General features: G+C 50.5%; 1 protein-coding gene across 1 annotated transcript in view; it reads left to right on the forward strand.

Moving 5' to 3' along the window:
* Window positions 1–245: 245 nt before the first annotated feature.
* The window catches only part of AATF (apoptosis antagonizing transcription factor), a 35,518-nt gene continuing 21,429 nt past the window's right edge, over window positions 246–14,334 (forward strand). The window contains exons 1-6 of the mRNA XM_058817889.1: window positions 246–341; window positions 1,675–1,863; window positions 2,052–2,477; window positions 2,992–3,129; window positions 13,332–13,446; window positions 13,742–13,946. Coding sequence (XP_058673872.1) covers window positions 257–341; window positions 1,675–1,863; window positions 2,052–2,477; window positions 2,992–3,129; window positions 13,332–13,446; window positions 13,742–13,946 — 1,158 coding nt within the window. The 5' untranslated portion in view covers window positions 246–256. The remainder of the gene's footprint in view (window positions 342–1,674; window positions 1,864–2,051; window positions 2,478–2,991; window positions 3,130–13,331; window positions 13,447–13,741; window positions 13,947–14,334) is intronic.

Here is a 14,334-nt window from a genome sequence, read left to right on the forward strand (position 1 = left end):
GTTGGATCCCGGGCTCATTCCCTGTTGGATCCCGGGTTTATTCCCGGTTGGATCCCGGGTTTATTCCCGGTTGGATCTCGGGTTTATTCTCGTTTGGATCCCGGGTTTATTCCCGGTTGGATCTCGGGTTTATTCTCGTTTGGATGCCGGTGAGTCCGGGCGCCCCTCAGGCCCCGCCCCGTCCCCTCACGCAGGCTCCGCCCCCAGCCCCTCCCCTGCGCTGGCTCCGCCCCGGCCCCGCCCCGCTCACCCCAAGATGGCGGCGCCCTTGGCGCTGCAGCTGCAGGAGCTGCTGGACCCCCGGCCCGCCCCGCGGGACCCCGAGGATGATGCGGAGGAAGGTGCGGAAGAACCGGGGCAGGGGGGATGGCACCGCGGCCGGCGGGGCCGGGAGGGGCGGGCGGGAGCGGCCCGGGCGCTGCCGGAACGGCCGCACGTGGCGCGGGGCCGTGGGGAGGGTCGGGTTCCCGCCGTGCCCCCGGCCCGGGGCGGTCTCGGGGGTCGGGGCTGTTCGGGTCTGGGGGTTTCCTCCGCCATGGGGCTCATCCAGCCGCCTGTGGGGTCGGGGATGTGTCCGGGATCGGGGTTCTGTCAGGGGCTGGGGCCACCCCCGGTCGGGGCTGTGCTAGGCCTGGCCTGGTTCTTTCCTGCAGTCTGTGTGAGAGCAGCAGCGTCTCTTTTGTTAACTGAGGAAGTTACCGTGGTCAGCAGAGACGTTTTCCCATTTTATAACCATAATTTTGTCCCAGACTTCACAGAATGCCAGACTGGTTGGCTTGGGGGCCTCAGAGCCCATCAAGTGCCATGGCAGGGACACCTCCCTCTATCCCAGGCTGCTCCAAACCCGTCCAGCCTGGCCTGGGACACTGCCAGGGATCCAGGAGCAGCCCCAGCTGCTCTGGGGAGAACCTCATCCCGTGGTGGTGCCAAGACTGAGGATCCCAGGAGGTGGCTGGAAGGATCTGCCCTGCCCTCCGTGTTTCCCAGCATTTTGCATCCTCTGCTGCCTGGAGCGTCTGTACTTTGTTGCTTTGGTTATGAGATTTTTTTGCCCCCTCTGCCTCTCACAAACACTCCGAGCCAGGCATTAACGTTTCCAAACACTCACTAGGAGCACTCAGGGGTTTGAGTCACTGCCCACAGAGCTGCCCCTGTAGTTTGGCACAGGGTGCCTTGCCCATGAGTGGGAAGGGAGGGAGGAGGGTGGGATGTGTTCTCTGGGCTGGGCTGCCCTGCTCTGTGTCCTGCAGGAGATGGGGATGAAGGAGGGCAACAACCACAGTGAAATGATTTCCTCTGTGGAGCTTTTCTGAAATGTTTATGTATTTATGTGGTTTGTGTATATAGCAAGAGGCCAGAGTGCTGGATTGCAGTTTTCCTCTTTAACCTGCAGGCATGAAGTGAGTGAAGGCATTGCAGAGTCACAAATGGCTCTCCTGCATCCCAGGGAGGGCTTGGATGGGCTTAGTTCATGTTCTGCTTCATGCAGGAGCCTCTCCCCCTTGCAGGGAATTATTTGTGTGCCTTTCCTGCACTTTTCCAAGCTGCTGCTCCCCTGTGCAGTGCAGGGGTGAAGCTCTTTGGTTGTTACAGAGCCTGAGGAGCTTCCCAGGGCTCCTTCCAGGCTGGAGTTCAGCTCAGTTTCAAGCACCCCTTCCCTTTCTCCCCCCACAGCTACAGTTGCTAAAGTGATTGACAGGTTTGAGGATGAGGGCACGGATGACATTTTGCCTGTTGGCAATATCAGGAAGAGAGCCTCAGCCTCTCTCCTGGAGGCTGATAAGAGGTACAGTGGGAAAGCCACGTCTCGGAAGGCTCTGCAGGAGGAGCTCTGGGGAGATGCTCTGTCTGAAGAAGGATCTGGTAAGAAATCTCATTTTTTCCCCCCCTTTTTGCTGGCAAAACATGGTGTCAGCTCGTGACTGAGCATGGCAAACCTGTCACAGGGCAGGGAACAGCCACAGTTGAGATGGACATCAACTAGCCAGACCTGAGCTGATGCTGGTGAACTTTTCTGCCAAGTAAATAACTTTTTTTTTCTCATTTATCAGCTGAAGAAGCACTGGATGACTGGTACAGTGCCAGTGAAGGCTCAGAAGAGGAGGACAGTGGTGGCACCAAGGGCAGGGAGAAGCCCAGCAGTGCTGGCAGTGAGCAGGAGGAGGACCTGGAGGATGAGGAAGAGGATGATGAAGAGGCCAAGGCACCCAAGTTCAGCTCCCAGAACATCACAGACTTTGAGAAGTTTACAGAGGGCATGGATGATGTGGGGAGCAGCGAAGGGGAGGATGAAGACGAGGATGAGGATGATGCTGACATGGAAGATGGAAACGAGGAGGAGGAGGAATTTGGGAGTGAGAACCACGATGATGGAAAAGAAGCCAAAGACAGTGAAGATGATGGGGGAGTGCTGACCTTCTCCAGAGGACAGGAGTCTGAGGAAGTGGAGAAGGGCAAAGCTGTGAGGAACCAGCTAGGTTTGTGCATGTTTGTGTGTGTTTGGCGGTGTGAGAGCAGCTGAGCCCCTCAGCATGGTGCAGCTGCAGCAGCCCCCTGTATGTGCAGATGTTCTGCCAGATGTTCTGGTGTCCCTGCTGCTGGAACAGCTCCTGATGGGAAGTGTATTTATCCATGAGCTCAACTGAGCCAGTGCTGAGTGTCCTCATGGGTTTGGGAGCTCCCTGCACTGCTCCTGCTGTGATCACTTTGATTCTTTCCAAGGTGTCACTCCCAAAATGCCATTTCTTCCTGTCTGAACTGTTAAACTGTCACACCTTAGAGGCAGTAAAGCAAAGGGGGGGTTTGGTCTGTGGGTCACAGAGCTGCAGTTGGGATTTGCTTTGTCCAGGGACAATTTGTGGCTCCCATTTTGTGCTCCAGTGCCTGCCAGGGCTGCCCTGGGCAGGAGGAGAGGCCTGAGCTGCCAGGCCCTTCACAGGAACCAGTGCTTTGTCCTGCTAACCGATTCTTTCATTCCCCTTCTCTTTGAAGCCCTGTGGGATCAGCTGATGGAAGGGAGGATCAAGATGCAGAAGGTGCTCCTGACAGCCAACAGGCTGCCCCAGCCAGACACCTACCCCAGGTTCAGGAAGGAGGGGGGACAGGACTTTGACCACGCTGTGGAGAACTGTAAGAGCCTTTTAATCTTTCTCCCTTGCTCAGACCCTTACAAACAATTCCCCATTGCTGTTCAGGGCAGAGCTGGGTGCTTTGTCCAGAGACACCTTGTGCCAGGGGTGTGCTGGGCCAGTGAATGCTGGGGTATGCCCAAAGCAGGAGCAGAGCAGCCCAAAGGAGGGGCTGTGCACATGAATTCCAGCATGGAAATGTTCCATCTGTTCATTCCTGAGTCTGTTCTGATGAGATCTGTGGTAGATTCCCCAGTATGAAATCATAACATGCAGGCTGCAGTGGGTGGGTGCAGAGTACTGGGTTTCAGTGTGGTGTGGGTCTGTTCCGTTTTTATATTTGGACACCTTTTTCCTGGCCTGGAGGTGAATGCAGGGGCAGGGAGATGTCTGGGTGATCAGACATCCCCTGAACCTTGGTCCTGCAGCAAGTTCTGCCTGAGCTCCTCTGCCTCAGGGCAGCCAGCTTACCTGCAGTTACAGGTGAGCTGCTTTCTGCCTCAAAGGTGGCTCTGCTGCTTGAAGTGAAGTGATTAAGGACAAAAAGGCAAACTCCACCAAGGCTGTGCTGACCTTTCAGTGGAACACACGTTATTAATGTCCTTAATGAGATGCATTACAAGCTGCCCCAGCTCCATGTTTCATTACAGGTCTAAGATGCAATATCATTAAAGACCTTTAACAGAAACAGTGGTTGACATTTTGGTATTTCCCATAAGCAAAATACAGCCAGGAGCATGGAGTGTAATGTCCCCAGTGCTGCAGAGGCTGGGGCCTCACTTGTGCAGGGCTCTGGGGGAACCTGCACTGCTCAGAGGTGCTGGATGGTCCCCTCCTGACCTTCTCCTCATCATCTGGGCAGGGATATGTTCTCTGATGTTCCTCCTAGCTTGGGTTTGTGTTCTCTGGGTCATCTGTGAGGACAGAGCACAGAGCTGGAGTGACAGGGCAGTGTTAGCTGGGGAAATCTCAGGCTGACAGATGGGAAATGCTGAATTTAGGGACATTCCACCACTGCTGCTGCACTTCAGCCTTGGGCAGGATTGGGGCTCATCATGGCCTGGATGATGCTCTCCTTTCAGGGCAGCCTCAGCACTTCTGCCCAAGCCCACAGAATAAATCTGGCATGTTTTCATCACCCCTCATTGAGCAGGAGGGAATGATTTGGTGTTCCAGTTGCACAAAAGACTGGGTGCCAAAATCCCAGACTCTGGGTGACCCTGCAGGATGCTGAAGTCAGGAGGCTCCCAGTGCTCTCAGAGCTCCTGGACAAGAGTATTCCCAGTCATTTCCCCTAAATCTTTCTATTTCTCATGAAATTTCTGCGCTGTGCTCAAAGGAAGATTGAATCTTTTGAATTGGAAAATGGTCCTTTGTGTGTTTTCTTCTTGGGTATCTCCTACTCAGGACAGCCCTGTTGTGGTGCTGGAATTCCCTAAGGGCCAGAGTGTAATTGTGTTAAAGAGCAGACAGCAATTCTCCATCCATTTGCAGTTTTAAAGCCAAACCTGGGTGAAAATGGCAAGGTCATGCTCATTTTCCAGATTTTGAGACCGGAGGTTACGATACCTAAAATGTTTAATTTATTATTTTTGTAATCTTTTATGATTTTTTTTCCCTTTGAATGTTACAACATGCTTTGGACAACCTTAGATTCCTGAGATCTCAGGTTCTGGTAGATGATTTACTGCAAAATTGCTTATAAATTGAAGTAGAAAATGTTTTGCAGACCTGGCAGCTTTCAGGCTTCACACCCATTTGTCACCCAGCATTTCCCTTTGTGTATAGAACAAGAATTAATTAGGCTGCACTGCAGGAAAAGTTTATGGCCATAATTTATATAGGATGAATTTCTGTTTAAAGAGACAGCATTGCTTTGTTTGTGCTGTCTTACTTTTTATTTCCCTTTTTTTTTAAATCTTTAATTATATCCCAGATTTTTTTTTTTTCTGTCACCCTTTTTACATACAAATGGGAGACCAAGCTGTGGGCATGGAGCTCATGTTTATTCCTGCTTTGCACCCAAGTCTGGGTGGTTTTCAGTGCTGAGATCAGGGTGGCTGAGCCCTGAAAGCAGCACAAATGTCCAGTGTTTAATGTCCTGCACACACAAACCCTCCCAGCTCACAATTCCAGGGTGCTGGGCTGTTCCTCAGGACAGATTTGTATTCCCTGCTCTGCATCTCCCAGTCTGGTCCAGGGCTTGAGATGTTGCCTCTGTTTGGGGTCTTGCACGTTCAATTAATGTTTTTCATAATCAATGCGAGTCAGAATTTGCAATCTGCTCCTGATTTGCACATTAAAGAGACCCATTAATTAAAAATTCCAATCCCTGGCACGTTCCCGCAGGATCCCTGCGTTATTTACATAGGAAGGGAGTGCAAGGTGCAAGTTTCTGTGTGGGGCTGTGCACAGATTGCAGGCCTGCCACTCATATTTCACTGTGCTGCCAGCCTGGCAGGGCAGCTCCTGGAATTGGCCACAAAAATCCCCTCAAGGGCAAGGCAGAGCCAAAGCAGAGGTGGGATAAACATTGGTGGGGTGTCAGGAATTAAACAGTTCCAGTGTTTGGGGCTTGTTGTGTTAAATCTTGATAGGGTGACAGAAAAACCCACAAATAATTGAGGGACAAGGAGGTAACAAGGGCTTTAAGGAATTAAATCTCTCCATCCTCAAAGGCCTGAGCTTCTCAGTACAGGCCTGGAGCTTTTCCTTTCTAATTCTGGTTAAAAATGCTAAACTGGGAACACTTCAGTGACTAATACTTCATGCTTTTCAAAAAGAGCTGGGAATTTCAGCTCTTAAATAACAGATTGTGTTATTTTCACTTTATAGTTGGTGAGATAAGTTAAGAGTGTACAGAAACCAAGGTGAGGAAGTTTTTTGCCAGAAACTGATGGAAGTTGCAGGATTTTAAAGGGACAAGTGGCTGTGCTTCCCTTTTGCAAGAGTTCAGGAGGTCCCTGAAATGCAAACTGCTCACTGCATTTGTGTGGGGTTTGGTTTTTTTTTTGGCTCTGTCTCCATCTGTCAGTGGATTGAGAGAAAATACCAGAATCCCACATTTCTATTCCTCAGCATAAGCTGCAGATAATTTCAAGAAATGGAGGAAATAGTGGGTTTGGTAAAAGTAGATATGCAGGGTGTGTGGGGATGGATTTGTTCAGTGCAGGACCCAACAGCAAATATCAACTTATTTACATTTTGGAGAGCTGGGGTGAAGTTTCACCAAGGTTTGTGATTAGTAATAAAATAAACCTGAATATAGTGAATCAGATTAAAAAAAAAAAAAAAAAAAAAACAAAACAAAACAAAAAAACCCAACAACAAAAACCACCATAGGGCTTTGTTGGCTTCTGGGAAATGAAGTTGTTGGATTTTTGTTGCTAGAACTTTGAGGGACCCAGAAGTGGCTGTTTCTGGGGTGGAAATTTGTGGTGAGTGGGAAAGAGCTGTGCTCTCATCTGGAATAATTCCTGAGCTGGGCCCTGGAACAGCAGGTTGGGTTCCTGTCCCGTGACAGATTCTGTGGTTTGGGACCAAACAGCACATTCAGCTTCACCCTCAGTAGCTTCATTTTCTTCTGGGTTGGCTCTGCAATATTTTGAATTTAGGAGACAAGGAAAGATTCTGTTTAGTCTCAGTTATTGTATGAGTGTGTTCTCAGTGTCGTTTAATGAGGATTTTTGTTGGGCTCTCTTAATCCCAGTCTTTAAAATAATATCTTTACATCCTCCACCACATCCAGGTAAGCCATGTTGAGGACCCTGGTTAAACAGGGACTAATTTTGGATAAATCCAGTGTGCTGCAGGTGCCAGAGAAGCTGTTCCTTCCTGGGAGAGGGGATTTGCTGCAAGGCCTCCCCTCTCCCCTCACCTGGGCACACCTGGGTGGGAACAGCTCTGTGGTGAAATGGGATTCACTGACACAGGCTTGGAATTTTGAAGGGAATCCTGCAGGACTCAGCAGCAAAACTCCCTGGTAATTCTGCTCCCCCCTCCATTCCTGGGTGGCTTTTAGAGCTCCAGTGTATCCACACCTCCATCTGGAGATGTTAATGCATTAATGCAGAGCAGGGTGAGTGTCAGGGAGGGGGAGGAACTGAGGCACAGGCAGATTACACAGTTTCCAGAGGCATAGAGCACTTACAGGATTAATTGGTGCTAGGCAAGATCATGGACTTAAATATATTCTTGCTTTGAAGATTTTACTGGGAGCCTGCACAAATGTGTGACAGCAGAACCGGGTTTCAAGCCTGAGTGTAAATTATTGTGATCAGATCTAGCCCACTTAAAACTGGTAGTTCATTTTAATTGAATTGTGTTAGTCTGGACACTTTATGAATACAAAAAGCATCAGCCCTGTCAGTTCCTGCAGGACTGGGTGGGATGGAAATGGATGTGGGTGCAGGTGTCCCCAAATTCCAGCTCTCCTCTGGATGCAGGTGTCCCCAGATTCCACCTGTCCTCTCTGATCTCATGGAGAATCTGTTCAGCTCTTTCTGGGACTGAGCCAAAGCCTGTTGACATTAATGAATACTCTTCTCTCAGCTGAAGGAAGTGAAGGAATCAGATCCTTTTTTCTGAATTCTGTGGAATATGCATGGAGAACTTTTGGTAGGGAGGGGCTATGTAGGATGAGCAGCTCCTGAGCCATTCTGGGTGTGATATGAGAGGGAAGAGCCATGGATGGAGAGGGCTCAGGTTTGCAGCTCTGCAGTTGCTCTGTGAGTGTTAAGTTGGGTCATGAAGTGCAGATGTTTGTGCAGAATTTGGGCTGTGAGAGGTACCAGGAAGGTATTTTCTGGTTTGTCATTACTGTCTGTGGTTTGTTCAGGAATTCTGTGTGGGAGGTAGTGGAGAAATGCAGGATATGTGTTTAACATGCAGTTTTGGGTATTTTCAGAGGAAAAACTCTTGTCCTCCCCCACAGAGTGCCAAGGCTTTTGGCTTGTGCTATTCAGTATTTTTGAGCTGAATTGTTGTCTCCTTCTCATGAATGGGTGTGGTAAATTGATTTTATAGGTGATCTCCACAGCCCATGTGTGTTGTTCTTTGGTGATGTCTGAGGTTTATTTGAAATCTGCCTTAAATTTTGGTGCAGGAAAAGCTGGGACAGTCCCTGGCTGGTGCCCTGATCCATCTGAACCCCAGCCCGTGGGATTACACCACACTCAGCTTTGCCTACACCTGAGTTTCTCAAGATTAATAGCTAATTAAACTGAATTTAGCTAAATATTTGTGCATGTTAGTCTTTGTACTGCACAAACAAGATGCAGGGAAACAAAGGCTTTAAAAGTGTCCAGACAAGCATGTGCAAATGTCAGCTAACTGGGATTAATTGGCAATTGGGTACCTTGAGATGGAAACTCAGAGCTTGTCATGATAAATATAATTAATGGCCTGGTATTATGTGGGGAGGTCAGTGTGGATGGGCTAATGGTCCCTTCTGGCCTTAATATCCAGATAGAACTGTGGAATCTCATGAAATCTCACATTTCCTCTTCCTTTCTCCTCCTTGCCCACGTACCTGGGGCCTCCAGGCTGGCAGAGGCAGGAATGTGTGCTGTCAGCTTCTTTGCATTTCCAGCAATGGAAAGCATCAGTTTTTATAAATCTCATTTTTGCCAGCCCCAGCCCCTCCCTGGTTTGGGCTGATGTCGGAAGATGATGGTTGAGGTGAATCAGCAGAGCATGAACTTCATGCAAGTGTTTCTCTTTCTCTCCTGCTCAGCTGTCCCCCTCCCCCAGTCCCCTCTCATAAACCCCTGAGCACCCAGCCTTTATTCTCTTGTTGAATCCACTTATTTTCTTTACTTTTAGCAAACTCATCTGTGTCTGATCCTGTTGTCCTCCCTGTCAGATGCAGTAATATCGGAGTGGAAGGGCTAAATTGAGGCTGCTCTGGGACTCCTTGGGAGTCAGCTGAAGCTCTGCTGTGGCAGGGGGGTGCAGCCCTGGCTCCTTTGTGCCCAGGGAATGCAATTTTCCCCTCTGCAAAGGCTCTTGCATCATTTGCATTCCAATGGAACCGGCAAACTGGGCTTGGGTGTGGAGCTGCCAGCAGCAAAGTCAGTCTTTTTCCTCTATCATTTGGTAAAATTCCCCAAATCCCCTGCTTTGGGGAGCATGAAAGGAGTGTTGCTCCCATTTGGACAGATTTCCCAGTGCTTTAAGTGTGTGAGAAATGGGAATGTAACCACCCCACCTGTAAAAAATCACACCGAGTCTGGGCTGGCTCTTGGAGCTCCTGTACCCACCAGAATTATTTCTTTCATTTCTGTGCCATGTTGCTGTGGGACCCCAGGATGCTCAGGGGTGCCAGGCTGGGGCTGCTGCCATCCTGCCTGTTCCTCTGAGGTTCCTTCCACCCTGGGATTAATCCAGGCTCCCATCCCCAGCCCCGTGTCTGGGATGTGCCACCTGGAGGAATTCCCCCTCCTTTCCCTGCTGCTGGGAATACAGAGCAAGCTCCAAAAGTAATACTGACAGCCTTCAGAATTATGATACACTGGAGCTGCGGCGTAATTCTTTGTTGAAGAAGTTAGAGGCCTAAAATGTTAAGGCTTATTGTTATTCCGAGTTGATAATCTCTGCCTTGCTTTAATAATTTTTCCTCATGCCTGGATAGCCTGCGAGTTGCACAATAATCACTCACACAGCTTTGTAATCAATGCCCAAAGTAATAGGATTCCGCTGGCCAACGGCAATTAATAAATTTGTGTCTTTTTTAAAACACTAGCAAGTCGGGCCTGAAATACGACTGACTGGCTTTCCTCATTTGCATATTTATTGCAGTGGAAAAATTCTTGCCGAATGATTGATGTTGAGCCTGCCTCTTGAATTCCAAACAGCACATTATTATGAAATGAAAAATGCCGGCCATACAGTTGATTAAAGTTGAAGACAGTGGAATCGGTGTTTTTTAAGATTGTGGGAGAATTAAAGGCATATTTTAATAGATGTTGACAAGAAGTGAACTAACAAAAGCAAAGCAAAGGATTTGCTTGAAAAGATTTAATCAAACGTGTTTGGTGGGGGATTAATTGCTGGGGATGACGAGTGCAAGTGGCTGCTGCTGGCTGTGAGTGGGGAGCATTGTTCCAGGGCCAGCTCTTCGAGGGCCATTTTGACCTGGAGTTTAACTCCTGTCCCACAGCCTTGAAGGGAGGGAAGGTTCCCCTTCTCCTGGGATAAACCTGTGTGCCAGGTGGAGGTGCTTCTCCTTGTGTGCAGCCATGCAGATCAGAGGGTGGGTCCTTCTCCTCCATCTGATTTGTGTGGTGGGGTCATGGGGGCTCCCTGGGACTGTCCTTGGAGGCAGGGGAACACTCCCAGCCCAGCTTTTGCTCTGCATCCCCTCATCCCAATGCCAGCATTGCCCCAGCTTTCCTGTGTGGGTGCTTCCCCAGCCTGTGGAGGGGCAGGGAGGATGGAAAGCATTGCATGCCTGTGATGGTCCTGTGATGCCAGAGCCCCAGATTGAACTGAGGGGGAAAAGTGCTCAATTTGCAGTGCTGGCACAGCTCTGCAGTGGAGCTGTGTGCTGGGTAGGTGGGGGGATTACACCACACTCAATTTGCAGTGCTGGCACAGCTCTGCAGTGGAGCTGTGTGCTGGGTAGGTGGTGGTTCCTGCTGGAACAGCCTGGGAAGGGTTTTCCCAAGGATTCAGTGTCCCGTGCAGCTGCTTGGGAGGGTGGAATGAGACCCCATCTTTAGAGCTCATGGAAGGGAGTGCAGGGCTTTTCCTGGCTGGGAAGCTGTGGGAATGCTGGGCCTGGAGCATGGATGAGCACAGCAGCCCCTGCAGCCAGGTGTCCCCACTCAGTGTGCCCACAACCCCTGGCACTGACAGAACTGAGTTTGTGTGCTTTGAGGGCAGCAGCAGGACAGGTTTCATCTCTGGTGGGTGTCCTGGCACTTTGATCCATGGCAGTGCTGTCCCTGAATGGAGCTAAATGCTCCAGGGCTGCTTCCAGCCTGGCTGGGGGCTGCATGAAGGGAAGATGTAAGAATATTGAGAGAAAGGCACGCTGTGATTTACTGATGCTGGCTCCCAGTGTTCTGGGTGGGTTCATCTGCTGCCTGATGGGTCTGGAACAACTTTTCCCTCCTGGACACCAAGGAAGGGGCTCCTGTGGACTCTTCCAGAGTAGTGTCTCACCACTGACGCTGAGTCCCATCTGAGCTGGAGATTACATTCCAGCCAGGTTTGTTGTGTGCCAGTTCCAGCCAAGGAGCAGCATTACAAAAATCCTGCTGGGGGTAGGTAGGAGGGTCAGTCAGTGTCCAGGGTCCTTTCTAAATGACCCAGTTTGCATCCATGGATTAGTTTGGGTTTGTGCTGCCTTCATTCACAGGTGGGGCCAGACTCTGCCCCAGAGCAGGCACTGCAAAGGGACTTCAGAGTGAAGAGGAGATGGAGAGGAGGCTGGAAAGAAAACAGCCCCCTCTGGAATGAAATGTGGGATGGATAGGGCAGGGTTGGATGGGCAGAGAGCAGAAGAGGGTGATTCTGAAGCTGAGTTTACAGCGCACTGAAGCTGCCAGCAGCAGAAGTGAGAATGCCATCCAATAATGCCATTAAATACCCAAGAACTGAGAGCAGGGAAATTACCCAGCTCTGAGAGGCTGTGATGGAGGCACTGCCTGGAGTAATTAGCCCTCCCACCTGGTTAGACACACGGTCATTGTCTTCCCTGCCCTCTGCAGCCCCTTCACTCCAAATGGAACTGCTGCCCATGCCCACTTGTGCTGGACTCTGTCTCATGGCCTGGGGCAGCCTGAGCCTGTCTTTATTTCCTTGCTGCTGTACCCCAGAAGGGCTGGAGTGCTGCTCCACTTGTAATTGCCAGGATCAAAGCTGCCTGGGGTGCATTAGCACTGCTGCTGGAGGAGAGGCAGCAGGGAGAAAATAAACAGTTTGGGAAGCTCAGGGGATGCTGGGCTGTGCTGCAGGCAGTGGGAAGGATTTTGCTGGTGTGAGCTGTGCACTCAGGCTAGGGTGGGGGCACTTGGCTCCTGCAGGTGATGCTTTAGCTGCAGACACCTACAACAAATGCATTTTTAAGGGCTTTTGTCTGTTTGTCTGGTGGAATTGTTTTGGTGCTCACGCACGTCTGATTTACAAGTGCAGCAAACCTAATCCGTTAATAGGTTTATATAGAGCAGTTGTCAGGGTGGATCTATAATGAACCACGGGCTCAGGGAGGGCCAGTCCAGCAGCTGATCTGCAACAGAAATCTTAAAGCATCTTCTCCTTGACACTGCTGTTCCTGAGGTCAGGCCATCATTTATCTGGAGGTGGTGACAGCTGAGCAATATCACAGTGGGAGCACGCAGAGATTGAGACCTCTGAGTGTCTGGGCTGATTTCTGCCTCTGTCTGCCTCAGGAAGATTTGCTGTTCACTCTGCCCACGATCCCTGTGTCCCCCACTGAAAAGCAGAAATAAAGACAGCAATGGAGTGGGGAAAAGCTCTCCCTGTTCTTTCTGTGCCACGTGCAAAGGGAGGTTGGGGAGTTATCAGAGCAGCCCCACTGGCTCCGTGGCAGAGGAGGCAGCAGGGGCAGCTCTGGGGAAGGTCCCAGCTCCTGCTCCCCACACAAACCCAGATCCAGCTCCTGCTCCCCACACAAACCCCCGTGCTCTGCCACAGGAAGGTCAGTGTAGGTTTTTGGGTGTATTTCAGCTGGCAGAGCTGACCCTGTGGTGGATGTGCAAAGGGACAGTTTGTGTAGACCTGGCAGACACTTGTTTTCTACCAGAGTTGTGCAGGCAGCCTTGCTGGTTGCCACAAAAGAGCTGTATTTGAAGGGCAAATGCTGTGGCAGTGTGCAGCTAACCTGTCCCACAGTCAACTGGAGCTGTGTGACCTTGGAGAGCCCACAGCCTTTGGAGCAGGCACTGCATGGACACAGGAACTGTCAGCTGCAAAAACCTTTACACAGCATCACATCTTCCTTCAGGATTTGTGTGTGTGAGGTGGAACTGCTCATCCCAGCAAAAATCACATTCACACCGTGTATTGATCGATTTACACCCCTCCACCCCATCTTTCCTTCCCTTTCTCTCTTCCTGAGGGTTTCTGGGCCTGGAGTTCTGCTTTTCTGATCAGAGTCCTCTCATTAAACTCACCAGGTCATGGTTTAAGGTTTCCCCCATAGATCAGATCTCATCACTTGTGTCTCTGGCTCTGCAGGTTGTAAAGCCCTGGAGGCCTTGCTGAAAGTGCTGGTGGAGCTTCAGGATGAGCTGCTTTATCAGTACCCAGGCACGAGGCACCTGGTGGATGGAAAGCAAGCAAAGACTGAGAGGTAAATGCAAAAAAGAGATAAAATCTTCCTGAACCCTTTGGTCTCCAGCAAACAGGACAATGCCCAGCCCTCCTGAGCACCCTCACCCTGCTGCTCTCTCAGGTGCTGCTGGGCCTGGGTGACAGACACTCTGTTATTTGCATTCCTTGTGGGAAGTCTGGTTTGGGATATTTCTGATTATGGAGCCGGGGCTAAATGGGGCTTTTAACAGAAATATCAGTGTGGAGGGGCCAGCAAGGATCCCACATTGCCTTGGGGAGGGACAGGGTGTTCATCCTGAGTGCTCTTGTTCCAGTGAGGATGAAATCCTGAGCAGCAGTGATGAGGAGCCAGTGGAGAAGGCTCAGGAGAAGAGGAGGAGGCTCCCCAAGAGGAAGCTGAAGTTTGAGGAGTACCCTGAGTTCATAGCCAAGCGCTACAGGGACTTCAGGAACTACAGGAACAGCACCCTGCAGAAGTGGCACGACAAGACCAAGCTGGCAACTGGCAAAATGGGCAAGGCAAGGCCTGGTTTGTGTGTGCTGACATGGCTCCCCTGGAGCAGGGATATGGGGAATGAGTTCATACTGAAAAAGGGGAAATCTGGGTGGGGTACATGGAATAAATTCTTCCCTATGAGTGAGGGGAGGCCCTGGCACAGGGTGTCCAGAGCAGCTGTGCCTGCCCCATCCCTGGAAGTGTCCAAGGCCAGCTTGGATGGGGCTGGGAGCAACCTGGGACAGTGGGAGGTGTCTCTTGGTAGTTTCTGTGTCTTCTCAACCAGACATCCCCTCACAGCCGAAAATGTCACTCTTGCTGCAGGAGCTGTTTGTGGTTCCTCCCAGAAGCAGGGCCCTCTGAGGCTCTCCTCCTCCAAGATGTGTAGTCTTTAATACAATGTGTAATCAT

Source organism: Ammospiza caudacuta, chromosome 20, assembly GCF_027887145.1.
Source record: "Ammospiza caudacuta isolate bAmmCau1 chromosome 20, bAmmCau1.pri, whole genome shotgun sequence".
Classification (NCBI taxonomy): domain Eukaryota; kingdom Metazoa; phylum Chordata; class Aves; order Passeriformes; family Passerellidae; genus Ammospiza; species Ammospiza caudacuta.